At 44.1% G+C, this 27,217-nt stretch overlaps 1 protein-coding gene across 3 annotated transcripts in view; it reads right to left on the reverse strand.

The window, feature by feature from the left end:
- The window catches only part of LOC135921842 (KICSTOR complex protein SZT2-like), a 259,666-nt gene that overhangs the window by 200,124 nt on the left and 32,325 nt on the right, over nt 1–27,217 (reverse strand). For all 3 annotated transcript variants that reach the window (XM_065456218.1, XM_065456219.1, XM_065456216.1), the window contains exons 16-21: nt 25,988–26,102; nt 24,685–24,854; nt 19,094–19,378; nt 18,171–18,249; nt 10,941–11,038; nt 10,175–10,337 (exon numbers count right to left, since the gene is read on the reverse strand). In XM_065456218.1, the coding sequence (XP_065312290.1) occupies nt 10,175–10,337; nt 10,941–11,038; nt 18,171–18,249; nt 19,094–19,378; nt 24,685–24,854; nt 25,988–26,102 (910 nt within the window). The remainder of the gene's footprint in view (nt 1–10,174; nt 10,338–10,940; nt 11,039–18,170; nt 18,250–19,093; nt 19,379–24,684; nt 24,855–25,987; nt 26,103–27,217) is intronic.

The following is a 27,217-nucleotide window of genomic DNA, read 5'->3' on the forward strand; positions in this document are numbered from 1 at the left end:
AGGTGTACTTTATACAAGCGCGTAGCTTGAGTCTTTCGACACTGTTATTGCGATGGTTTAACACACAGTCTAAAACACCGTTAAAAAAAAAAACCTCAAATTAAGCGGCTTAACGTCCCGAACTTAAAACTGAGAGATAAGAAAAGCCAAATACGTGCAGTAGCGAACTCTTGGAGATACCAAGGGCAAGGACTGATTATACTTACCAAATTTTGCGGTTTGAATTACAGTCTTGCCAAAGAAAAATGTACATTGTCTACTATTTGCCATTGTTTCTTTCTTTTGTTTCCACACACACAAAAAATTAATAAATGTGTATTTTGTAGCCATGTAGTTGCTGTATTGCACAGTGCAGAATTTACTAGTTGACACATTTGTTGACTTCTGCAGTGTTGAGTGTATAATGTGCAATTAGAATTAGACCGAGCTATATCTTTTTTCTCTCTCTTTCATTTGTAATGTTCTATATGGGCTTCTAATTAATGTCCATTTTGGGAGGTTGTCCTTGACTCTAACTTAAAGTACATTACCCATATCTCACATCTAAAGCAAAAGATTGGACACGGCATCCGGATTCTTATAAAAGTATGTCCAAACTTTAGTCTACTAACCTTGCTTTCTCTTTATCACGTGTTCAATCACAGTCACTTCACAAACTGCATTGCATCTTGGGGCAACACATATAGCTGTCATCTTGTACCTTACAATCAGCACCAGGCCATTGATATCATCACTTTCAAGTCACCCCGATGGAGCGCATCTGCTCTTTTGCCAGAGCATTGCATTCTCACAATTCATAAGCTATGTAAACTAAACATGGCAATCACAATGAAACTCGATTTGCAACAGCTGACAACTTCTTATGCATAAAGTTAGAACTAACTATGGTAAATTCACTTCTGTGCGCACAGCAATATCCTCCTGGAACTGTATTTCAACTGGCATAAAGCTGTCTCCTAATATTTATTTATTTATTTATTTGTGATATACTCACGGTACATAATTGTACATTGCAGAGGGGAGGGGAGAGAATACATTCCAAGAGTAAAAAATGCAGGATTAGTTGAAGGAATGCACAGTGCAAGAAAAAAAAGCGATATGAAAAAACTAGTTATGCATTCATCACAACCAAAACAGAGACTTACATAATATGAAAATACAGAAAGAGTACACTTTAGCAAGCAGACAATGTTCACAAATAAGTACGTGATTATGCCATTTGCCACCATACATTATTTTATGTTGATTGGTGCATTCTTAAAAAGAGTGGGGTCACTGATGCTTACTAAGTATGTAGGTAGATTATTCCAGTTGACTGAAATCATAGGAAGGAATGATTGTGAACATGCGACGGTGTTATGACGGGGGACGTTAACTTTATGTACGCGATCACGATGAGCCGAATAATAAGGCGCAGGGTGGATCCAAAGAGGGCGAAGAGATGCATTGTGGTAGTAGATTTTATGAAAAAGGGAAATGCATGATTCCTTTCTGAGAAGAGGTAATAATGGGATATGAAGGGTACTCTTCATTAATTTAACACTAGCAGTGCGATGGTAGATAGGCAGTTTTAAAAAGCATTCATTCTCATATGTACTCAACTTGTGGCTGTGGTGATGCAATCTAGAATGCTCTGCTTGCTTTGCTTAGGTGTCAAACATTATATCTGTATAATGCTTCACCATATCTCAGCTCACTTGTTTTCTTGTATTAGTACTTGTTACAACTCTGCCTCTTTGCTACATTTCATTTAACCTGATTTGTTTCATTTTTAATTAGTACATGTTGATACTTATCTAGTATCTAGTGTTTAAGTCAAAAGGAACAATAATCCACCCTCAGATAACACTCCAGTTTCAGAAGGTCAACCTGGAACAGGCAACAACAGCCAGATTTTTAGGAGTAATATTCCATGAAAATATGTCCTGGTCACCGCACGTAGACGTTCTTAGAAAAAATATCGCTCGTGCTGTCGGTGTGCTAAATAGGTTGCGATATTTGCTACCGATAAATGTGAAGCGCAATATTTACAACGCGCTTATACATTCTCGATTAACGTATTGTTTGCTAGTTTGGTCAACCACTACACAAACTAACTTAAAATCAATTCAAACACTCCAAAACCGCACACTGCGCGCGATAGGTAACTTAGAACGTACTGATACCACTAAACTATACTATAACAAATACAAAATATTAACAGCATCAAAACTTCACACTTACAAATTATTCCTCGAAATTTCACGGCAATTCTGGGAAGACAAATGTTCCTTCCAAAGTAAATACCATGGCAGAACGACAAACTATAACCTCAGAAAAACTCTGATAGGAAAACCACGTTGCAGAACGAAATACGGAGATCAAAAACTAGCAGTTCAACTTCCTAACCTTCTAAACGACTACCCCTTGGTATTGGACCTGCTAAATTCTGGAATTTCAAAGCAAAGCTTTAAGAAGACGGTAAAAGAATTGTTAATATCCGAAGACTAATAGAAATGTTGAACTACAGGTATAGAAAATTTTGTTCATGTTTCTTGTTGTTGTTTTTAGAAAACTGTGTAAACTTTAACCTTTCAGCTACCGGTATGGAAAATTTCGTACATACTTTTTTTTTTTCTGTCGTTGTCGTGCTTCAATTGATTAGAAAACTGTATAAACTTTAACCTTTTTTTTTTCCTTTCTTCTTATGCGAATTGTGTACTCAAGTGTTGAAAATGTGTACTACTTTAATTTCATGTGTGACCTCCTGAAAGCCTGCCACTGCCATGTTGCTGCCAATGTACGGGTGGCACTGCCTAGTCAGGCAAATGTATTGCCTTTAGCCGTGTCCCCTAAGACAATCTGTTCATTGTCTTGAATAAATCAATAAAGAAAGAAAGAAAGAACTTCTACCTCGTTGCTGCATTTGAATGAACCTGATTTGTTCTTTTTAACTTGTATAAGAGGTAATTCTGTATCCTATTATATCATGCTTTAGTTCTGCTGTCTTGTGTAATTACTTGTTGACATATTTTTGCTGAATTTGCTTTAATCTAATTTTTTTCTTTTTATTTAGAACAGGAGGTCCCATTACAGCTTTGCTTCCTTAAGTGAATGAATAAAATTCTTCTTCTACGTATGTTACTTGTCTTTTTATTTGTACTGTGCTTCATTCCTTGAGTATGTAACACTTCACCTTCTGCTCCGCTACTGCCTGTTATTCACCTTCTGCTCCGCTATTGCCCGTTATGAAGAGCTGCAGGCCACATCAAGCCAAGCAAAGGCTTTTTGTCCGCAGTTCTCAACATTATGGTGTCGAAATAAAATGAACTGAATTAACCCTTTGAGGATCGATTTTTTTTGCCATATGTGACCGCCCAGGGTTAATTTTTAATTTTTCTTTTTTTGCAGATTCCGATTCTTCTTAGGGACTTATTTTTTTTAAAATTTACCGTAACTTTTTTAGGGTGACCGTAAAGTGAGAAAAAAATATTTTGCATTGGTATATATGTACTCTTCATTCATAAATAACAACAATAAAAAAGGAAATAGACTTATAAGAATTAAAAATTTGATGCATTGTTATACACATAGTTCGAGGCTTTGAAAATGCACACACGAGACTATTTCGCAAGACTCAAATGTTCCTGCTTTTACACTAATATGTGTATCCATAGCGTAATCGAACTGCGTAGGTGCACTCACTCAAGAAAACTGTTTGGTTGTGTGCCCATCAATAAAGCAAAACATGTGACAAACTTCTGCTAATCTTCAGCTTATCGCCAACCAGAAGCCAATAGTTTTCGCGAGTCTCAATAAAAAAAAGCAACGGAAACCACGCACGGCGGCATCCTTCCTAAGTGCACCCCTGTGAGCACTAAACGAGCGAGAAACAAGATTAGTAATGAGATAGCCATCAGTTTTGCAAGCGCAAGAAGCCAAAACCACTCACGGAACAAGACCCAAACCGCCACCTGCCCGCAAGCGCCAATGCGCGAGCAGTAGAATATAGATGCGCAGGAGCAAACTACCTCTAAAACAAACCATGCAATGAAAACCGAGAGAGAGAGGCATGCGAAAAAAAAAAATCCCTTTATTCCCACATAGTGGCAGCACATGAGAGAAAAGAGAAAGTTAGCAAATTGGTGTGCTTTGTAAACATACAGACAGCACCGCAAATATATGGCATCGACCATTTTGAACTTGTTCGCGGCACCGTATACTTATGTCATTATTTTGAAAAAATTGGCAGTATCAACCGAAATATGAAATTGTGACACTAATAAATAGGCTTCTATGTGTCTTTGTATACTGCCTCAATTTGAATCAATCCCATCAAACAATCAAGGCTGCATAAAATCAATCATATTGAATTCACTTTTCACAAACAAAACTGGCAGGTCACTGATACACTTGTCGCAATTATGACGTCTCAATTTCAGTGACTGTTGCAGACCCGCTGCTCAAAAAAAAAACAACCAAAGGCCGAAATAGAAAAAGTTGCCAGAGCACATGCTCTACCAGGGGTCTCAAACTGGGTTCCGCAGTACGCAGGGATTCTGCTAATGGCAAGTTAGGGTTTCACGAGCGGTCAGAACGAATCCAACCCCATCTCCACGTTTCACATTGACTTACACAATTTATCAATTTAGAAAAGAAATTTCGCATTGCAATTTAGTAAAGCCATCGCATGCCACTGCCACACATCGGTACAGTGAAACCTCGCTAAACCGTAGTTGGCCAGAGCTCGGAAAAAGTATGTACTAAACGGTTGTACTGCTTAACCGAAATAGCATGAGATCGCGCACTTACCTGTCAAAAAGGGAACTCAGAGTGCGATAAAAGGGGAAAAAGACATGCAGCATTTATTCACTTCGCGCGACAAAAGTGTTATTTTCATTTGATGCCACGGCAGCCTAACAGCGACTACCGCGGCCTCAAACTTACTGAAGCTGCGAGCCAGCTTTGTGGCCAGCCCCCTCTTCTCGGCAAACACTCGCATGGCAGATTCCTCATTGGCATTGCATATTCTCCGTGCACAAGGGCGGTAGTGTTGCACAAGTCGCAGGTGCCTTTTTCATTGCAGGGTGCTGTTCTCGTTGCGACAATTGCATTCATGAGGCTGATGTGACGCGCAGGTTCTGCCTCTGTCGGGCCTGAATCGCCTGTGCTGTCGCTTCCCGTGTTGTCCTCATCACTGTCGCTAGGCGACAGTTCGGCAACAACAGAGGCAACAATGGCGAAAAGTCGAACCTCGTAGCCGACATCTCTTCGCAGTTGCAGCAGCTCTGCCAAGCAACTTCTTCGCATTCCAAATGCCACACACTGTAGTCAACAGTAGACCCATGTCGCGTGCCAGCGCCGACTTCTTCGTGTCACGTTCGATAGCACGAATGATGTCTAATTTTTCTTCTATGCTGAGCATACGGCGTCTTTTTTTTTATCCGAGATTCGGCAATAACACGAGTCCCTGCTTGCACTACTTGCACGACACCACAACACACTCTTGCACAGTGCCGAAATGATGTTGACGTTGGTGCGACTTCACGCACAAACACACAAGGCGCTTGGAGGCCATTGTAATCTCCGAGGCTTGTTGTTCTGCGGGGCCGTACAATGAAGACGATGCACAGCCGTGTTTGCGCGATGAAAAGTGGAAACACTACGTATTAACAGATACGTACGCAGTAAGCTGGTACGGTTTATGCAGACACAAAACACACTATGTTCAATGGCTGCGGAGTCGGGAATTTGACTTTACTACTTTTTAAATGGAACTACTGTTTAAGTGGGTACGGTTTAATGAGGTTTCATTATAGTCTGCGAGAAGTGGGAGACCCATCCAGCATCGACGCACAAGACTCATCATTGCACGATTTGCAGGCCACGATGGCCAGGCCAAGCACCTTTTAATTCATGCGCGCCGACACAGTTTGTAACGCGTGAACGGGAACCAGCTCAGAAGTTCTGCAAGCTGAGAGCCGCTTGTCTGCGTGGCCGACTCTTGTTGCTGAGGGACGACGATACTGGCCGCATTTATACAATACACTGTAACTGACACGGGAGGGCATGTTTACCTGTTATTTGTGGCTCAGGTACAGCGCAGTTTCAACAGGCTGACTTACTACTGCACTGCGCTTGTTTCAAAACAAAAACGCACAACAAGCATTTTGATCCGCTCCAGGGGCACTGCAGCTTGCCGGGCGACGCGGGCATTTATGCTTAAGAGTTTTGATCAGTGTATACAGTGTCTGTTGATGTTTCTTTGCAAAAAATAAAATAACATTTTGTGCATTCGACTGTTTGCTTGTGTGAAGACTTATTTTATGGCACCCAGGGCCTAGAACAGAAGCCATATAATCCGGCATGCACTGCATAATGATGCACAAAGCTGCACGGTATAAATAAAAGGCTGCTTGTCTATGCGTTATCGTGAGTTCCTCATCAAGAGTGATGGCCTTCGAGATTACAAATAACATCATCATCATTTATTTTCCCTTAAAGACCCCGATGGGGCATTACATAAGGGGGAGGGGGAGGCAGCCCGAAACATTACAGGGCATGATATGACATAAACGATAACAGTGAACAAGAAATAAAGACCGAATTAAAGACCAGCTATATATACCAAGAACCACATACAGAAAAGATATTGTTAAGGGGCAACGGGGGAGAGATTTCTCTCCTGGCATTCATTGACTAGTGATTCAATAAAGTTGTCTCTTCCTTCCTGAGGGAAAGACAAAAAGCGCAAGAAAACATTTAGGTAATAAAAAGGATTGTAAGACTATCTTTGAAATTTTGAGGGATGTCTCTCATTGACAATAGACTTGGGAAGTTTGTTTCAGTCTTCGATAGCCCATGGTAGAAAAGATTGATTAAAGGATTTGGTAGATCCGTGGCATCGTTGTAAACTACAAGAATTGAAAATATGGCGGGAAGTACGATTAGGAGGCAGAAGGAGAACACCATGAATATCCGGAAAATTATAGTATATTTTGTGGAAAAGAGAAAGACGAATGATCCTGTGGCGCACTACTAAAGATGAAAGACCTAGGGATGATTTGATACTGGTAATGCTAATATTCCTGTCATATTTAGAAGTGATCAACCGTGAGGCTCGGCTCTGAATTACTTTTAACGAGTCGATTAAATAAGCTTGATGGGGACTCCAGGTGGAGGATGCATACTCAAGGCTGATGTGGATAAATGTTTCATAGTCCAGCCAACAGATGAAAGGGGGAGAAGGAGTGAGGGATCGCTTGATGAAGCCGAGAGTCTTGGAGGTATCAGCAGCAAGCTCAAGTATGTGTTCTGACCAGGATAAGTTGTTAGTGATTGTTACTCCAAGATAGCGATAAGAATCAACTTGCTCAATAGTAACTGGATTGAGGTAATAAGGATAGATATAGTTAACCCTTTTCCAAGAAATCTGCATGAATTTATGTTTAGAAACGTTTAAAGACATTTGCCATAAAGTGCACCAATTCTCAATTTTATGCAAGTCATCCTGAAGTTTAGACTGATCACTGCTGAAAACAATTCTTAGCTAAACGACACAGACACACTCATCTGCAAAAAGTCGTGTAGTAGAGGAGAGATTATTTGGAAGATCATTTATAAATATCAAAAACAAGAGAGGACCTAGAACCAACCCTTGGGGAACGCCTGATATTACGTCGGAAGTTTTAGACTCCCGATTTTCAATAACAGTGAACTGTGAAAGATTAGCCAGGAAGCACGCAATCCATGATAATATTAGAGGGTCAAGGTGAAGTCAAGAAAGTTTCGTCAATAAATGAATATGGGCTATGAGGTTGAAGGCTTTAGCGAAATCGAGATAGATCACGTCTGTCTGAAAAGAAGAATCCATGTTGAGGTGAAGATCAGTAATGCAGTTGTGTGTCACAAGACAGGCCTTTTCGGAAACCACACTGTTTGGAAAAGGAAAAATAGCTTTTATTAAGGTTCGAAGCGACATTTGAATATATAATGTGCTCTAGGAGTTTGCAAGCGATGCAGGTGAGTGATATTGTACAATAATTTGACGGGTCAGAACGATTACCAGATTTGAAAACAGGAACAACTTTACTGGTTTTTCAGTCCTTAGGAACAGACCTGTTGCGGGGAATGGAGGCTACACGCAGACATTGGTTAGGTGGCTCCAGAGGAGATGGAAGCTCCTGCTTCCCCCCTCTTTCCCCCATGAGATGTGCTGGCACTTCAGCGCTCATAGTAATGAGTGTGCAGAAAGATTCCCCCTTTCCATTCTCTGTATGCTTTAATGACCCCTCATATTAGGTCTTTGTATAAGCACATCGGTCAAAAAAAGATGGGAGGGGTTCTTCAGCACTCTGGGAAAGCTAGTGGGTTTCCCCCAAGGCCGGCAACTTTGAAAACCCTTGGTTTAAATGGATGCCAGAAAACTGCACTGAAAGTAGCGAAATGGGTACTTCCTCACAATTAACTGTCCACCAGCACAACCCGAACTCACGCCCCTGCGAAATCTGCACATGGGAGCAGGACATGGTTATCAATGGGCTGCTATGTAACGTTCGCACTTGGTAATACAATTAATAAATGGAAAATGAGACGTCCACCTGTTCGTAGCAATCGCAACAAAGGGAACCCATACGAGTTTCTTGAAAGAAAAGCCTCCCAGTTGAAGAAAAATTCGTGCTGGTCCGGGACTCGAACCCGGGACCACCGCCTTTCCGGGGGCAGCTACTCTACCATCTGAGCTAACCAGGTGGCTAGCAGGTGGCAGGGCAAAGTTGAATCTGTCAACAACTCGAAGCAACGGCAAGAGTTTGACGTAATTGTTCTGCGGAAACCCAGAAGGTGGAGAGAAGTGATTAATAAATGGAAAAGCAGACATCCACCCGTTCGTAGCAATTGCAATAAAGCAAACCCATACGGGTTCCTCAAAAGAAAAGCCTCACAGTTGAAGGAAAATCTTTCCTGGTCCGGGACCAAAACCTGGGACCACAGCCTTTCCGGGGCAGCCCTGCCACTTGGTAACGCAGTTGAATCCACGTCTGACGATCCCAGATAGAAGGACCTATCGCTTCTAATGACCCCATTTCACGACATTTAAGATTTTCCAATTTGGCCTACTGAAACTGCATCCAGATATAAAGAGCATTTTCAAACGCACCGTGCTGTTACAACGAACAGTTAAAACCCAGTCGCTGTAAAAGGAGGGTGCATGCGAAGTTTAGAAGCATGGAAGCATGACCAAACTGGACGCACAATGTGCCGCTGCCACGCAAAGTTGCAAAGAGTCGGTGGGTACAGTTTGTCAGCGCTTTGTTTGTGCTGTTGCTGATAACAGTTCCCAATGGCGGTTACAAAAAAATGTCACTTCACGGCTCTCAGCATGCGTGGTCGATGCTGCAGCCGTAGCGGCAAGATCTTGGCGAAATGTCGGCATACCACAGTAGTTTCCGCTTCCAGTTAACTAGAATGCTTTGCTATAGTATGCAGAATCTAATGATGTCCTGCTGCAAGTATAATATATCGCAAGCTCTGGAGGGAAAAATGCTGGCGGTTGTAGTTGTAGTTTTGAAATGGAAGGTGATCGGAACCAACCAGGCACCGTGTTGAAGAGGCTACAACACTGCATTTTGCCCTTTAGATGACGTTTTTTAAGTAAACTTGCAGTTAGATATGGAAAAATGCCAGGAACAAAAAAAAAGAATGAAGGCACTAAAAATCCTGTTTTTGGACCAAAGTAGTGTCGAATCGTCAAGTGCTGACTCCAGCTACAGTGTCGTTAATTTTTTGGTGATTTGAAGGGCAAGTCCACATATAACCAACTACTGATACAAAGACCACTTTTCTCGGAAATATTGAGTTAGTTATGAATGAGTTTGGCCGTATGTGCAAGTTTCTAGGCACCACATAGACCACGAGGGTGGTAGTGTCCTTGCATGTATTTCGGAGACCACAACAGCCAATAATGTAGCAGGCGAAAGCGATGGTGTATGCATTGCAAAGATCTTGAGAGAAGTGCCTACTGCAAGAGCCTACCGCTGTCATGGCCAATTGTTTACCCAGAGAAACTGCAGCCTGCCAAATTTGTTGTACCAGCTCACCCAAACACACACTTTGCCAAGTCAAGAAAGGACACGCATGACTTTCATGCACCACTGCCCATGAGAATGCCAGGAACAAAAGCCCAAGGGTCACTCACAGCTTTCGGGATCTCGGTGTACTGCTTGCCGTCCAGGTAGGAGCTGGAGAAAGGGCAGTTCACCACGACTCCACACTGTGGTTCCACCCAGCACTCGCTGACCAGCTGCAGCTCACCATCTGCCTCGGCTGTCTCCATCTCATTGTCCTCGTCATCCGAGAGGCTGCGCGCAGTGGGGAGAATCCACTTCAGAAGCAAGCCTCACCATCATGATGGCATGACACCAGCAATATGGCAGAGGCACAATGACAGCTAGGTGACAGTGAAAATTAGGGTGGCACAATAATGGTGAAAGCACAACGACAATGGCAGTATGGCAGTACAACGACCATCATGATGGCACGATAATGATGAAGGCACGAGGAAAACAGCAGCGTGTATGGCGACGTAATGAGAATGGCATGATTATGATGAAGGCACAATGACAATGGCACTATGGTAACACAATGACAGCGACGATAGTGGCAGAATAACAGTGGTGATGGCATTGTACGGCAATGACACAGCATAGTAACAGCGACGACAATGATGTCTTGACAATGATCATGGAGTGACGAAATCGAGGCCCAACCATGACACGCCAACAGCAGCACTAAAGCTGGGTCACCTAATGCTCGTTCAAATACAGTATGAACTCAGATAACAACGAAGCCATTAACTGGCACCACGAGACAAGTGATGTTTTATTACTGCACACAGTACTTCTTGCCCTTCTTTTCAGCTTTACATGAAGGGTATATGCAAAGTTGACAGTAAGTGCACTCACCTCTCCCGGATAGTAGTGTTCGAGTGAGGAGGAAACAGCATGTACTGCACCACGCATGGAAGCAAAGAGGCTTCTGAGGAGTCGGTTGTCACTGTATTCTGAGATAGAAGAAAATATATGTCGCAATAAAAATGCAGCTCCCCTTCTTGTCCTTCATTGTATATTAATTGAAAATGAGAAGTACCATGAATCATTAGCAATGGACATTATGGTTGGTAAGCCATATGGCTGGTGAGCCATAAAGGTGTCAGGACCAATGAAAAGTAAATAACAGAATAAGACACACAAGCAGATGAACCATAACACCTACTTGCCAACTTGTGAATAAGTGCTTATGTCTATTTTGTTATTGGACCCCAAACTAGCCATTAAGGCTATGGGTCCAAACAGGATTGTGTATTGCATCTATTCAATTAATCAAATAAAGAAAAAAAATATTACTAAAATCGCAAAACAAGCCAAAATTTGCAACCACACAGTGTAAAGACTACCCAAAACTTTGCACAGTGCTTAAAAAAAACTTCTTTCATGAATGCTGACAGGGTCTTCAGGGTGTCTACCAAGTTGACATTTCCAAATTCCCTGAGTTTTCCAGGTTTTCCCTGAGTGCCTTTGCCCATTTCCCTGAGTGATGCAAAACTATGTTTCATGTCAAGACAGGCTGGAACCATATCGCCTGATGCTGTCACTCTCGAGTAAGCACATGAAAAAAATTAAAAAGCGACTTAATCCAATTTGAATACTAAGGAGTAGTGTTTATGTTATTCAAAAAGAGAATAGAAGGCAGGGGTTAGTAAAATGCACAGCAAATAAAGTGTCCTCGAAAAAAAATTGCAAATAAGTCGGACATTCACAAATACGAATAAAAAGGAGATGCACATAGAAGCGAATATATTTGAATATATGAGCGATCTCTATCAACTGATAGCAAGCTCAGTGGTATGAGGTCCGAACTCTGTCACAATTGAGATTCTCTCTTAACTGCTCGCAAGTCAACCTCAACTGTCTTGATATACTCTCAGCCCGTGCACGACGCCTGAGTGTTGTGTTTCACTGCTTTAAAGAGTTTATTTTGGTTTGGATGCGGGACACCTGCATCTCGGCATCAGCCAAAACTTTGTTTTTTGAGCTCAAGCTCCTTCAAAACGGCGGCAGCAAGCTTCCTTTCCCATTTATTCCTCAATGCGTACATCATTTCTGTTCTTGTCCTCCTTCTGCCACTCGTTTGCCCCAAGGACCATTTGAAGCATCTTGGTCAGTTGCAAAGTCCACCGCCGATTTTCAGAACTCCCTAGGGGTCGCGAAAACGTTCGAAAAATCGGCCAGTTGGAAAAAAATAAATGCGTGTCATTTACTGCCCTTAGGGGCTCAAACCTCCACAGGCACGTTCGAAAACGCTCCGAAGGCCTGTCGGCACACATATTAGGCATATCAGCGCTCGTACTGTGACAGGAAATACCGGGTGCACGTGTGTATAATTAAGGAATACATACTGTTTTCCGTGGCAATAGCCCCTTCCCACGCTTGTTATGCTTCACTGCAATACTTTTGCGTATGCTTCACCATTTAACATTTCTACCCGCCGTGGTTGCTCAGTGGCTATGGTGTTAGGCTGCTGAGCACGAGGTCGCGGGATCGAATCCCGGCCACGGCGGCCGCATTTCGGTGGGGGTGAAATGCGAAAACACCCGTGTACTTATATATAGATTTAGGTGCACGTTAAAGAACCCCCAGGTGGTCGAAATTTCCGAAGTTCCCCACTACGGTGTGCCTCATAATCAGAAAGTGGTTTTGGCACGTAAAACCCCATAATTTAATTTTTTTAACCATTTAACATTTCTGTACAAAGGCGAAGCTGACTTTCGGGAACTGGCATTATGCAACACACCGTGTTTTCTAAGTTTCTAAGCCAATCGCGAGGACCACAAAAGTGGAGTCTGTGCCATTGCTGACAGCAGCTAATTCTTTCAATAAAAAACTCGGCACCAAACGGCAAGAAGCTTCATAGCGAACGTCGAAGCAGCTAGGCCTAGCGTTGCCGCAGTGGTGGCAACGGCTGCCAGCGGATCTGCGCGCGAGAGTGCCGGTTCGAGGTGGCGAAGTAATCGAAACGGCAGCGGTGGTGCCTTTGATTATTGCCGTTTCGGACCTGCAGTCACGACAAAACGTCCGGGAATTCGGAACGGCGAAGGGTTCTTCCGTCCGAAATTTCACACATTCTGATGCGTTGACTCTATGGGGTACGTGGCGGTGCCACGAAGCCGTCCAAATTATCGGGAATCCGGAAAGTCGGTCGTTGACTGCACACTGGCAACTCATCCAGCCGACGACAGGGCGTCAAAGACGATTCACTACGATTCCTGTCTGCTGCTCGAGCCAGCATTACGACTTTCGACCCTTCCAATAAAGTTGCCGCTAATTTTCCCTGATAGAGGCCCAAATTCCCTGAGTTTTCCCTGACTTTTTCCAGACTACTCAAAATCCCTGAGAATTCCCGGTTTTCCCGGTTTTCCCGGTTGGTAGACACCCTGGTCTTTCTATTTTTATCCCCTGTTGTCAAAACATAGTCTTTTGTTTAGCCTACACTTTCTCTGTAAAAATGCTTTAGTAACGTGTGCTTAAGTTGTCCCGTACAATAAGTACGCTGTTTTTTTTGGTACCGACACGTTTGAGAAAAACAAATTACTGATTACAATTACAGTGATTTCTTTCAAAAATGTAACTGATTACAGTGAACAATTCTTGACCCGCAAAAGTAATTCAGCAATTACTAAAATGCAATCAATTCCTTTTGCATTACTCTCCTCCAAAGTTTTATCACAAGCACAGCAAATAGAATAATCTGGCCTAGCTCTTTCAGTGCATCGTCTACAGCTCTTCTAATGTTACTTTCAGTTACAATTGCTTTGCATAATTTTCATAGTTCTTCTTTCCTCGTTTTCTTCTAACACCATCTGCAGCAACATTGAACACTCTCTCAATATGTGTGCTGGAGAGAAGGCTGGTGTTGTAAAATGCAAACACCTTGTGCACAAGATTGTGCTCACTGAATAGCTCAATGCTCGTGTCTGGGCCCTCTAAGAAGCACAGTGCTTCCTGGTTTCCAAGATTCAGAGAAGGCGCACTTGGTAGGACCAATGAAAAGCTGAAAAAATTGTCCGCGGGCAATTTCCTGCCATCATTGTTCGATGTGGCCCTGGCTATCAAGACATAGAAGCGCCGGTTCAGTTTGTCTGCAATGGTCCGGTGTGGCCTTAAGATGAGTAAACAAATACTGAGCACAGGGGTTTACCTGTCTGAACATGTGCATTTGAGAGGCTGCTGCGAGGCATGCAGGTGAACATTCTACTACATTTCCCACTAAATTCAAGAGCTCAAAGCTGCATCGCCAGTTACAGTTTGTCTTGTTAATGAATTAATCTATATCGTGCAAGTGGTTACAAGAAAGAGTAATTGAGTTACAGTGAGCATTACCGGGTTAGGAAATGAATTTATCAATTACAAAGACTACCAGAACATTTAATTCATAAAAATCAATTGACTACTTGTAATTTGTTACCTACACGATTGCTTTTTATACATTTAGAGCACACCTTTTAATGTGTGCTCTAAGTAAGCCTAACTAGTAATCAGACAAATCTGCATTAAAGTAGCATCAGTAACATCTTGGGTAAAGGGAAAAGAAAAACAAGGTCGAGGGATGAAGACTCAGTGTGCGGATGAATGTTTACTCTGTATACACCGTATTCTTGAACAAATGGCCTTCCCCAAAAGTGCAAAAACTAAAGCGGTAAAGTGGTGGTGGGGATAATGCACAAAACTTTTCCTCAGGTGTAACTTCGCGGCAATACACACAGTGCTCTACCATGGTAATGGTGACTACCCCTCTCGCATTTCCCCACTGCTGCCCATTTTGACGCACAGGCCAATAAAATTACGCCCCGACAAAAAACTTAGGGCAAGTGAGCCACAGATTTTCACCAGAAAAAGCGTCATTAAAGAGCGAAAAGTGCAAATGGCTGCATTTTTAACCTGCCATTCCAGACAAGCATGGTAGGTAGCACCGACACGCGGGTGGCTGGAGAAACACTTGGCCATAGTTTGCGCTTGTCCTGTCACCATTTTTGTTTGAGCAGTCACAGGCAGATGTGACCAACTGGTTTCTCAGTCGTCATGAGCTGTGTTTAATGGCAGTCTATTACTGCACAAAAAAAGCTGGAAATTGTCAGCGTTGCAGAATAAGTTGGAAATCGAGAAGCGGGCAGGAGATAGGCTTCAAGTTGTGCACTGCAACTGTACATCATTTTGTGGCCCCAATACTGGCACCTACCGTGAACTGGAAACAAAGCTCACAAAGTCTGAAGAAAGAAGTCGGGGCCATTGGGTATCGACTGCGACAAACCAAGTTGAAGCCTGGCAGCTGGCTTGAGAGTAAGGCCTACCATATGAGTTCTGTGAGAGCTGCGGATGGGTTCAGCGTTTTGTGAAGTGGTATGGGCTTTCTATCAGGCTTTCTTGTGCCAGCACTGCAAGCTGCTTACGAGGAGAAGCTTCTGAGTTTTCAGCACTATGTAATTGCTTCGTGAAAGCAACATGATTACCTGTTTCCACCAAATAGGCAATGCTGATCAACCACCTGCATGTTTTGAGATGCTGTCGGACACGACAATGAAGATGAGCTGCTGCAAGCATGCTGACTGGTGGATACACAAAGTTGCACTGCGCCGTGATGTTGTGTGCCCTCACCAATGGCACGAAATTGTGGCTTTACGTGATCCTCAAGCACAAAACTCTCCCAAACATTTCGTTAGTCGTCAGTGCAGCAGTGCATGTGGAGGACAACTGGATGGACAGTAAGTTGGTTGATGATTGGATCAAAACAGTCTGGGAGAAGGCCGGTGTGATGCTTGCATGCAGGCCCATGCTCGTCGTGGACTGCTTTCAGGGCCACACCACTGAGGGCGTGAAAACTAATCTTTCAGACAACAGCACAGACCTTGTGGTCATAGTAGGTGGAATTACTTCATTGCTGCAGCTGCTTGACATTTGTTTAAGCAAACCTTTTAAGGTACAGTCGCCGACCGTTTATTCGGACCTCACGGGGACTGCGAAAATGTCCGAATAAACAGGTGTCCGAAAAAGCAGATTAAGAAAAAAAATTAAATCTTTTATTTCCACGCACTTATTAGGGCTCGGCAGTAGGCTTGGAAGAAATCGTGAATGCGCCGTTGCACGCTGTTCCGTTCACGCACAATCAGATAAGCCTGAATCTCGGAGAGGGTCGTACGGTCACTATTAGCAGCTGAAAGCACAGTCACTGCTTGTACACGCTCCGCATGCCACGGCAGCGCAGCACATGGTGCGTCATCTTCCAACTCAGAGTCATCGTCCGGCGGTGCAGCAGAAACCTGACAAATGATCTTGCCGTCGTCAAGTTCTGCGCATGTCAATACAGCAGTGTCAGCACCTATGAAACTGTCAAATGAGACGGTGTCCGGAATCGCAATGCAACCACTGCGCAGGTGCCGGCAGAACATTTTCCGCGTCAGTAGGGAGCACATCGGAAGGGGACAAGTCTTAGGCCTCCCGGCACCCGCTTGTCGGCATTCCCCAGCGCAGTTTGCGCGGGCACTGTCGGCGCCATTAGACCCTTGACGCGATGTTTACGTATGCCGCGTTGGATCACCGAAACCTTGACACAGCACACAAAGCAAACACCACCGTGCCGACACCAGTCACACAAACGAACAACGCGGCCTGCTCGCAACGTCTTGCGCGAAGAAACAAATAAGCTGCTGGATTGTCTTGACATGGCTTACTAAGCTGAAACCGGAACTGCTGCAGAGCCACTCTATCTAACCAGGCAGAAACGAGGATGATGAGCGGGGATTTCCAGTAGCACCACTTCGTGGGGCAGCAAGGAAGCTCCATTCAAAACAAAAATGGCGTTCAGCAAGTCGAACCATGCACCAGTCAGAGTCGGTGCATGGTGCTCTCAACCGAGTTGGCTCAAGGAGTGTCCGAAAAATCCGACGAGAGGTTGCAAGGTGTCCGAACTTTCGGCAGTTGTTATACATTATGGTCTATAAGGAGAATGGCGGTGCTGCGAAGCTGACCGAATAATCGGGCATGTCCGAATTTTTGGAGTCTGGTAAATCGGTCGGCGACTGTAAATGTAAAGTCATTTCACTGGGGGTGTGTAAACACCTCCCTCTCCATGTCCATTTGCCATCTGCGCTGATGTCTGCAGCCGGGTGGTCAGCGTATTAGTCACACAACACCTTTGCACACGCCGTAAAGGTAAAGCTAGTTTTGTGAGGGATTGCCTGAAGGTTAAAAAAAAAGAGGCTGACGAGTGCCTACAGACGGCATGGAAACGAGAAGCTGTCATACGGTGTGTCACAAATACGGTGGCCGTGAACAACGTTGGTGCCGTGTTGTACACTCGCTTTCATTGGCGAGGAAGTCAGCTTTCGAAGTATCATGCGGCTGCTGCAAATAGATCCGAGTTGATTCGGCACCAAACTGTAACTTTAGCCACCGACGCCCAACAAAGCAGTGCCGGTTAGGCCTATGATGGCCTGATTGATGGCTGTTGAAGTGACGTTTGGGTCTGCATGCCTGTGTACTAAGGTGGTCTGTGTACTAAGTTGGTCTGTCTTTTGGAATTCGCGTGTGGACAGAAAGCACCAAACAAGTGACTATGTGTGAATATGAATATAATTTTGTGTGTGCGTATGTGCTTGCAAACGCGTCATGTCGCTTTTGTGTAGTAGCTTGGCTGCAGCTTTACACAGTTATATGTGCAGGCAATAGATGAGGATACATTTTTCTTTTTATGCCGTGCTGAAGTGGGGGTGTGGTTTATGTGCAGAGGGCAAGTTGTACACATGAAAATAGATTGTCACAAGTGCTCATCTAGCCCAGGTGTCTTCAAGAAGCACATGAGCCCTTTGGTGGGTGCACATTAAAAGTCTACAGCAAAGGTCCCAGATTCCGTACTTCCGAGAATGGATGCAAAGTAGATATTTTAGTGTTTTCTCAAAAGCTTTGCAAAGAAGCTTGGACTTGGAGGTAAAATTACTTAACCAGGTTTTCAGTACAGTTCTAGAACTATTGTTTAAATCCATCTCTATCACACTAGCTTCACACAAGGCAGCAAGTCACATTACCATGCAAGTCGCAAAAAGCAGCAAAGCATGAAAAATACGAATTATGGTGACGGCTCACCTTCATTTCAATCTCTAGGGCCATGTTCAAAATGCCTGAGCTTGAGTGGGCAAAATGAAAACCTTCTTCAAGGCGCATCCTGCACAGAGAACGCAAAGCAAGAAAAATATACTTATCAGCTGCAAACATTGAAATGAGGCAGTAGTTTGTTTTTCGAGACAGCACAATGCGAAGCACATTTTCTCTAGACCGCCTGCAAATAAACAAAGATTTGCATTACAGAACCACTGGACTATTGTTTCAGTTTTCAGTTTCAGTTTATAGATGCGATTGAAATTTTGTACAGAAAAATTAAATCTAGGAGATCCCATAGTCAAAGACTGGGGAGGGATCTCCAACTCATGGCCTTTAGATTGCCAGTTCTTTCGCAAAGAAAGAACATATTTCAAATGATTTAGGCAATCTATCTTCATAGTTTGCTTAAATGCATAGTTTGTTTGTTATCTTCATACTTCTTTTATGCCAGTGCTAAGTCTCAACATACCTATTTGAAACTGGCATCCTAAAGCAGGAAACCTTCACTGTACATTCGTGTAGGGAAACAGTTATATGCAGGTACACATTTTACGTGAACAAAGTGCCACCTATTGTATTACCCTTTGGTTCCAAAGCCAATTTCTAATGTCATCCCTTGAAATTTTATCTGCGTGGTGAATTACTTCAACTAACTTTCTGTACCATTCAACTGAATGATTTCAACTGAGTTGGCACATTTTGGTATTTTCTTAGAAGCCTTGCAGAGAAGTTTGCGTTTGCAGGTAAAACATTAGAACACGTTCTTGGTATAGAGCACGAGTTAGGGTCAGTGCTTGTAAAGTGCTTTTTGTTCTCATACTTGTCTTTACCACTCTGTTGATTACATCGCGCGGTTGTACCCAAATGGCTCAGTTTCTTTTATCAATTGCCCCTGCCCCCTCACTCACTTGGCCAGCGTTTTGAGGATACGGGTGATGGCGTGCAGGGGAAGGGGCACACTGGGGAGCCGCTGCACAGTCCAGATCCACCGCCGGTGGTGAAGATACCGGCTCAGCTGGCCCGTCGGGTCCACCACAGTGGTGATGCCGTTTCCCTTGCGTGCCGCTGAGCCGCTGCCCCCGCTGCTAGAATGCCGGTGCAGATGCGGAGTGGTGTGCAGAAGCGGGTGCGCCAGTGTCACGTCCATAAGCGCCACAACGGGGCTAAGAATGTCCTTCGGAATCTTCTCGTGCCTTTGTAGAAATCAGAGAAAGGGCGAAGGCCATTTCAGCAAATTGTGTAGCTCGGAGAAGTCCTCTGTAACAGGTGTGCTTGACTTTCACACATCAGCGACGCTAGAACCTTAATAATGCTACCTATGTTTCATTCGTCTTGAAGCGAGAGATGCACAAATATCGATTTGCTCGCTGCTGCTGCTGCGATTCCTCCCTCTAGCATTTTTCAGAGAGTTTCCACAGCCATCGAGCGAGATGTGTTCATGTTTACCTGCGCGCGTGACACTGCGCTTGTTAATTTAGTTAATAAGCGAATGTTTACAAGTTTATACGGCCAATAAAACTACTATCCTTACTTCATATAGCTATCTACTAATTTACTATCGAAATCGATGCTTCACCTTTCGGATGAAACTGCAAAATTTTTTTTCTGTGCTCCATGCATTGTGGGTTAGCGCAGTCGGCACGACGAATTTGCAAATGGAGCAGGAGCCATCTCAACGTAGGGCACATCGGACTGCGTTGGCCATGTCCGGCTACGTTGGCTACGCCAGTGCTTCGAACTATAGAGGGTGTTGTTCATGTCAATGTGACATAGTATATGGGCGCACGTGCTCCCGCTATGTCAAACTATATACACGCCTTAACCGAGCAATTATTCTTCTCCCACTTTCATTAGTTTGAATTTTGTATAATTCAAATTTTCATAGCATCCCCATGAAATTCGCATTAACGAGCGTTTACTGTATACTTTGAGCCTTTAGGCAGTCCCCATTGAGTCCACATTAACAGTTGGCGACTGTAAATCCATTGGAGGCTGAGCCGCGCATAGTGCATTTAGCAGTACATTTGCATGATTTTAATAACATGGGGCAGTATTCTGTAGCGGTTTGTTTTGGAACCGGTTCGGTATGGCTCAGGCACGTACCCAGGATTTTTTTTCGGGGGGGGCCCACTACCTCCACCATCATCATCATCATCATCATCACCACCATCATATCATCATCATCATCATCAGCCTGTTTTATGTCCACTGCAGGACGAAGGCCTCTCCCTGCAATGCGATCTCCAATTACCCTTGTCCTGCACCAACCGATTCCAACTAGCGCCCGCGAATTTCCTAATTTCATCGCTCCGTCTAGCCTTTTGTCGTTTTCGATTGCCTTTTCCTTCTCTTGGTAACCATTCTGTAACCCTAATGGTCCAACGGTTATCTAACCGGCGCATTACATGACCTGCCCAGCTACATTTTTTCCTCTTGATGTCAATTAGAATATCGTCTATACCCGTACGCTCTCTGATCCAATCCGCTCTTTCTCTCTCTTAACGTTATGCCTAGCAATCTCCGTTCGATCGCTCTTTGCGCGGTCCTTAACTTGCTCTCAAGTCTCTCCCCATATGTCAGCACTGGCAAAATACACTGATTGCACACCTTACTTTTCAATAATAATGGTAAGCTTCCAGTCAGGAGCTGGCAATATCTGCCGTATGCGATCCAATCTATTTTTATTCTTCTGTGAATTTCCTTCTCATGATCAGGGTTGCCTGTGAATAATTGGCCTAGGTAAACGTACTCCTTCACAGTCTCTAGTGGCCGACTGGCGATCCTGATCTCTTGTTCCTTTGTTGTCGTTGTTGTTGTAGCCTGTGGCACGTGTGCCACCTATCCACGATGGGGGATTGGGCAAGAAATGGGTGGATTATTCCAAAATAATATAGAGCATAAGTTTCCTAATATCTATGCGAATAGCATTAAATAGGGTTGAATTACCGGCTAAAATAAAATCAGGAAGGTGCTGTTGAATGAGGAATAATTATTTTAAAAGTAATAAAAAAATAGAATTTAGCAGGGCACTCGTTTAGATTCTGTAAGGAATGTTTGGACAGCGAAGCATGCATCCCTGTGGCTGAATCCCAAAGTGGACGCCCCGAACAAAAGAATTGCAGGTTCTGTCAAGTCCAGGCCAATTCGTCGAAAAGGTATCTCCAACAATCTTTTTCTTAACGCAGCAAAGTGGCGGCAAGATAGAAGAAAGTGCTGTATCGTCTCCTCCTCCTCACAAAAAGAACAAAGGGGAGAGGGAACCAAACCCGACCTGTATAAATTGAAATTTAGGGAGGGAATGCGGCAGCGTAATTTGGTGAGGCAGACCTCAAGCATCTTTGTGTAACAAGATTCGCTATGCCAGGGAAATCAGGTGTTTATACTCTGGAGAAGCTGTCAAATGGGGGTTTCTGGTTTCTGGTTTAAATGTGGGTTTCAAATGTGGTTTCTGTCAAATAGGAGTTTCTGTATCCTGTTCATTACTGTTTCTAAGTGAGGTATCGTGACTCCTTTTGATACTGTATACAGATCAGCTTAGAATTTTCCCGCTGCCTTTACTATATCTTCGAGATTGCTGATGATGTTCCCCTTTTTATCTTTTAGTGCATACATCATGGTTTGTCCTATGCCAGGTTTCTTTTTTACTGATTTCAGGCTGCGTTCATTTTTTTACGGCTTCTTCAGTGTTTCTCATGTTATGGTTTCGAATATCAGTTATTTTCGCCTTGTTGATCAGTTTCGACAGTTCCGCGAATTGCGTAACGCTGTGCGGCCGCCAGTCCCATGCAACCGCGTAGAGCGCAGGACTCTGCGATTCTAGACGCACTGCGCTCACCGCGAAAGGTTAGAAAAACACCCACATAAGCACAGCAGAGAAGTGGCTACGTGAGGCGGTTCGACCGATAACTGTAGAAGCGTCATTCAAAACAAGTAATTGTTGTCCACTTCCGGCGGTGTTTTCTCTACTTCATTTTTCAATAAAAAGATTTTCATCCATAAATAGTCTTATAAACAACGCTTAACTTTTTTATTATTCGCTTTTGCTAGCAGTTTGGTTGTTGCCTTGGCTCTCTCCTTTAGTATATCGCTTAATTTCTCAACTCCTTGCGATTTTTGTTTCCAGTTGCCAATTTTGCACGAAAAGTGCTATACAGCTAGGGAAAAACAGACGAGGTAACGGGCGACAGTCATCTTGCTTATGGGTTTAAGGGTTATTGCAGGGTTTCATGATGGACGCTCTTTCACATTATTTTATTTCCCACCTTATCTAACCCATATCACGTGTATATGGTTCCGGGCATCTGCCAGCGTCGCGGCGAGCCGTAACTCAAGAAAATAATGAAGCAAAGGGAAAATTTAAACGCAATTGGCGTTTTCTCCGGCCGCAACTCGTTCCATGAGACTACAGACCAGCTGAGTAACAGCCGCATCCCTCTCCTGGTCCCAGGATCAGCCTAAACAAAGAAGGTTGAACTAACAAAAGCAACAGCTATGCGCGTGACGGTTGAACAGATGGTGACAACTGAACGCATCGCGAGTTAATCGCGCGGGTGCGGAATCTATGAGAAACCTGTCCTTCACATTACAAGAGGTGCCGATAACTACCGCCGTCTAAAAGGAGTGAAAAAGGCAGCATAATGCTGACCGATGAACAGCTGTCACGTCTCAATATTGATCTTGTGGCGCTTTAGGAATGTGTGGGGAGTGGTGGCGTGGGTGGGGAGGGGAGGGGGGGGGGTATGCCACTTGATTTCGGAGGGGGCCCGGGCCCCCCCGGGCCCCCCCCTGGGTACGTGCCTGGTATGGCTGCTACGTCAAGGTGACGTCACTCGGAGAAAGAGTGGAATGTCGTGGCGCGAGGGAGACCAATGAACGAGTGGTGTTCTGTCACAAAGTCACGTCGTCATTTTCTTTTTCTTTTTTTGTACTCTAGGGACGATATAGTAATTGAAGGATGTTGCTAGTTCAGTAAAAAAATATTGGTTTGCATACAACACATGCACATTTAATTTCCAGTAATGACTGAGCTTCTGGCGCAGACAGCTAGTGGTTTAATTTTATGTGCGTTGCTTTATTTATTTTTTTTGTTGCTAGGTGGTGTGCCATACTTTAAGCAATCAAAGCGGTTCTCTGTGTGTAGGCTGCGGCTCTAAAAGGATTTCATTTAGCCGCGGCTGAGCTTCTTAGGGCGTAACGATTGCAATGAGAGTTCCGTTTACACATCCCACAACTTCGAGAATCTTGCCGCGGTCAAGGAAACGTTCCTGACTGTGGCTTTCTCCTGCAGTGTGGAGAGAAATTTCACACCCCTCTTTCTTTTCCCTCCACTGCAATAACCCTAGCGATGGCGGTAATGATGCGACTGACTGACAGTCGAAACTGTCAGCCAGTCGCGACAACCCAATAGCTTCTACATTCCAGATGCACTGCTGAAAACAACCCGTAGCAAAAAAAAAAAGGAAAAAAAGTAAGCTGCAAAGCACTTACGTCGCAGTGTCGATGATACTAAATCTTGTGGTCCGCAATATTCCAGCTCGTCGCAAATCCATCACATTTTGTTTTTGGGGCACCTAAAATGCCTTCGGAACTCGCCTTCACTCATGTCGTACGCGTCGCACCGTTGCCACCCGTCACGTCGTTGTCTTTGGCCAACGCTCGCCAGCAACACAACCAAAGAAGCCACTACCGGGATCCTTCTCGTCACGCACACCAAGACGAGACTAGCAGACGGCCACGGTTGCCCTAGCAACCCTCAAGATCATGCTCGCCACCACGCGCAACACTCGAGCGGACCACTTCTCCGCGGTTTCTCTCGTAGCACACGACGGGTTCCTTTTCAGATGACTGACAACCTGTGTGACAACAACGAAATTTGTTGTCACACCAGGGATGACGGCAACAAAGCGCCGACCAATGGCGTTTGTGAGAGCGAACCAGTTCCAAAGTGAACCATTACAGAATATGGCCCCTGTTCACACAATACGCTTCCCAGGCGTTACATTTTTTTCTCGCAGTCCCGTGGAAAATGTGTTAGAGGTGTTCTACTGTACATTAGATTCTGTAGAAACTGGGTCGAGGATTCACTGCAATTGCATTTAAACGTTGGTATGTTTTCGGCGTATACATACAAACAAGGGTTTATGTACAGCGCTGCTAATCGTATCGAGACATTAAGGTGGTGAATAGCATTAGTGTGGTTAGCTCATAGCAGCTAGTTAGTATTACATGCTCGTGTATGGCCTACAACTATGGGTGATTTCACCTGTGTGCCCAGAAAGCACAACGGAAAGATCTTTTCATCCCCTATAATGTCTGACACTTGGCTTGTTTGTAGCGTTCTGTAATAAGTGACCGGCAATTTTTCTTCACATCAAAGTTCCTCCACAAGCCTAGGGGAGCTTCATCAATGTTGTCTGCCTCTTCCCTAAACAATGCTAACTACACAAGGAATGGCAATTTCCCTGAACTCGAGTCCACTGGGAGGGAGCGCACAATCTACCTGATTAGGATCCTTTCAAGGGGCTTGCGGAAGAGGATGCAGCAGCTGGCCTTTCGGTAGGTTCGTGGCACAGGAGGCCGGATGCAGAGGCCGCCATCCGAGTGTGCATCCTTGGCAACACGCTTGCTCAACTCCAGGCTCAGGATCTGCTGAGTCAGGTCCTTCACAATCTGCAAAGGCAACCAGAACAGACATGAAATATCAAAGGCAGTCTTGAGAGCCTGCTCTTGCTCATCCTGATGACCTTTCGCTTTAATATGCGAGCGAGAACCAAGCAGTAACTTTTCAAACAGTCCAATGCACAAATTGAATTATCTACTGTTTGGTTTGTCGAAAGCGCACGGTCAGCTTTGGCCTGCACACAGCCTTTCCAGGACACATGGTGATTGCCAGCTCAAGATGCAGCGAGCATGAAAAGCAAGCAAAATAAATAAAAGTGACAAGCAGGACATAACATTCTTCATTTAAACCTACTCACTTTTTTTCATTTTTACTGAACACTTACCCCAAGTGAACATTTACCAAGTGAAATGTTCCCAAATAATGACAAATAGTTGTTGTTGTCGTAAGAAGCAGGTAACAAAAAATATTGTCATCACAATGGCCATCACAATTGATCAAGAATGCCTTCGTTTTTTTTTTTTTTTTCAACTTTTCCGCGCACCATGCTGCGAGTCAATTTATATCGAACTGGACTGTTCTGGCTACACACGGACTGCCAGAAACAACCAGTACGATTTTGATCTGGCGGAGTCTGGCATCTGGTCGAGTCTGGCATCTGGTGGAGTCTGGCAAATCTCTGGCTAGCAGATGACAAAAAGGAGTTAATGGGTGCTCACCACCACCTCTGTGGGGACCTGACACATTGCAACAGAGGCACTTGAGGACTTTTATCTTGCTCAGCCAATTGGCTACAGCAACCTTAGGTCTTCATAATTTCTAGCATTATCTTCTAATGTTTTTATGCATTTTTTCACCTTAAGAGGTGTTGTGACACGAGAGGTGATGACAGCTTGCTACGCTGTCATACATGCATGCTATCTGCATTGTGTTTCGCACAGGTTGTAGACACTCATTCCCGCACATTGTGGTGCCTTCTAGCTCCATTTTTCTCTGGTGGTATCCATTTTCAAATCTCTCACGTATATGCGGTGATTATATATGATTTCCGGGAGACCCTTTACTTGACACCACACATTACACAGCTACTTCGAGAAGCTTGCCAGGTATGATATTACTGCAGCCCCACCACCTGCAGCCATCACGACAACACAGACCTCATCTGACGGAATCATGAACTCACAACATTGCGCTGCTCTCCAGGTGTGCCACCCAGGAAGGCAAATCGGATCACCACACAGGGCGCCTTGTAGGTCACCCGAGTCACATAGAACGACACTGGCGGCTTTTCACCTTCCCTGCAAATGACACGACATTCAGCACTTCAATAAACTCGACATCTTTTACTGCATGGATGCGAAGTATTACATAAATGAAGAGATACAAAGTTCTGAAGTCTTAACAAATCACAAGGCTTTCAGTGTCTGCTGGCAAATAAAAAATTTAAGAAAGAGATTTAGTGAAGTCATACAAATACAGTCATACTTTGGCATAATAAACATGGATATAATGAATTACAGGATGTAAAAAAGTAAATAAAAAATTATGTTGGTTATGCTCCAATTCACTGGTATTCTCCTGCTACAAGGTAACCAAAAATTTAGTATTCGACATGGTGTTGGTTATAGCAAAGCAAATTTTTGTTTGTATCTGCCTCAAAATATGTATTCTAGAATATATAGATATTTCACTTTATTTTTCGGACCTTCACAATTCCTGCAGCCCTGCCACCTACCCCTAGCACCGATGCATAACAACAAAAACTGAAATTTCGGACGCCACATGGGGTGTAGAGCTTGAACTGCGCGTGCAGTGCCGCAAACAGGTCAGCTGTGAACAAAGTTGCTGCCATGTCGACTGACACGGAACTGCAACTTCATTTGCAGACTCACTGCGAAGCAGCACTGGTTAGGCGTAGTAGCCTAAGCCGTGCAGCTAGAAGAGTAGCTGGTGACATATGTATGTTCATATGTCACCAGCAACCGAACATATGTATGTTCGCATTTATGGGTCTCATCGGCAATCAAGCATGAGATCAGATGCATGGGCTAGACTGACGGCCATAGTAGAGGGATACAAATCGCCGTGCGGTCTCCTCTGTGCCTGATACGTCTGTCTGTGGCGTGCACACTTTGGCCAGGGGCTAGGCTTCATTGGACCGCAGGTGGCAAACCAACATGCCAATACCACGCGATAATACCGATCGCATAGCTGAGTGCTTGCAGAGCACATGTATGTACTAATTTATTGTTGTTCCTGCGCCTCATATCGGCACTGCAAGTTGTTGACAGGTCATCAAAATCTGCAGGAGACCCTTCGATGGCCCATCAGAGGCACCCTCTGTATGCGTTTCTTTCGCATACACCTCATATTTTTTTTTAACCAATATTTGCACCTAAGCTTATAACGAATA

Source organism: Dermacentor albipictus, chromosome 9, assembly GCF_038994185.2.
Source record: "Dermacentor albipictus isolate Rhodes 1998 colony chromosome 9, USDA_Dalb.pri_finalv2, whole genome shotgun sequence".
Classification (NCBI taxonomy): Eukaryota; Metazoa; Arthropoda; class Arachnida; order Ixodida; family Ixodidae; genus Dermacentor; species Dermacentor albipictus.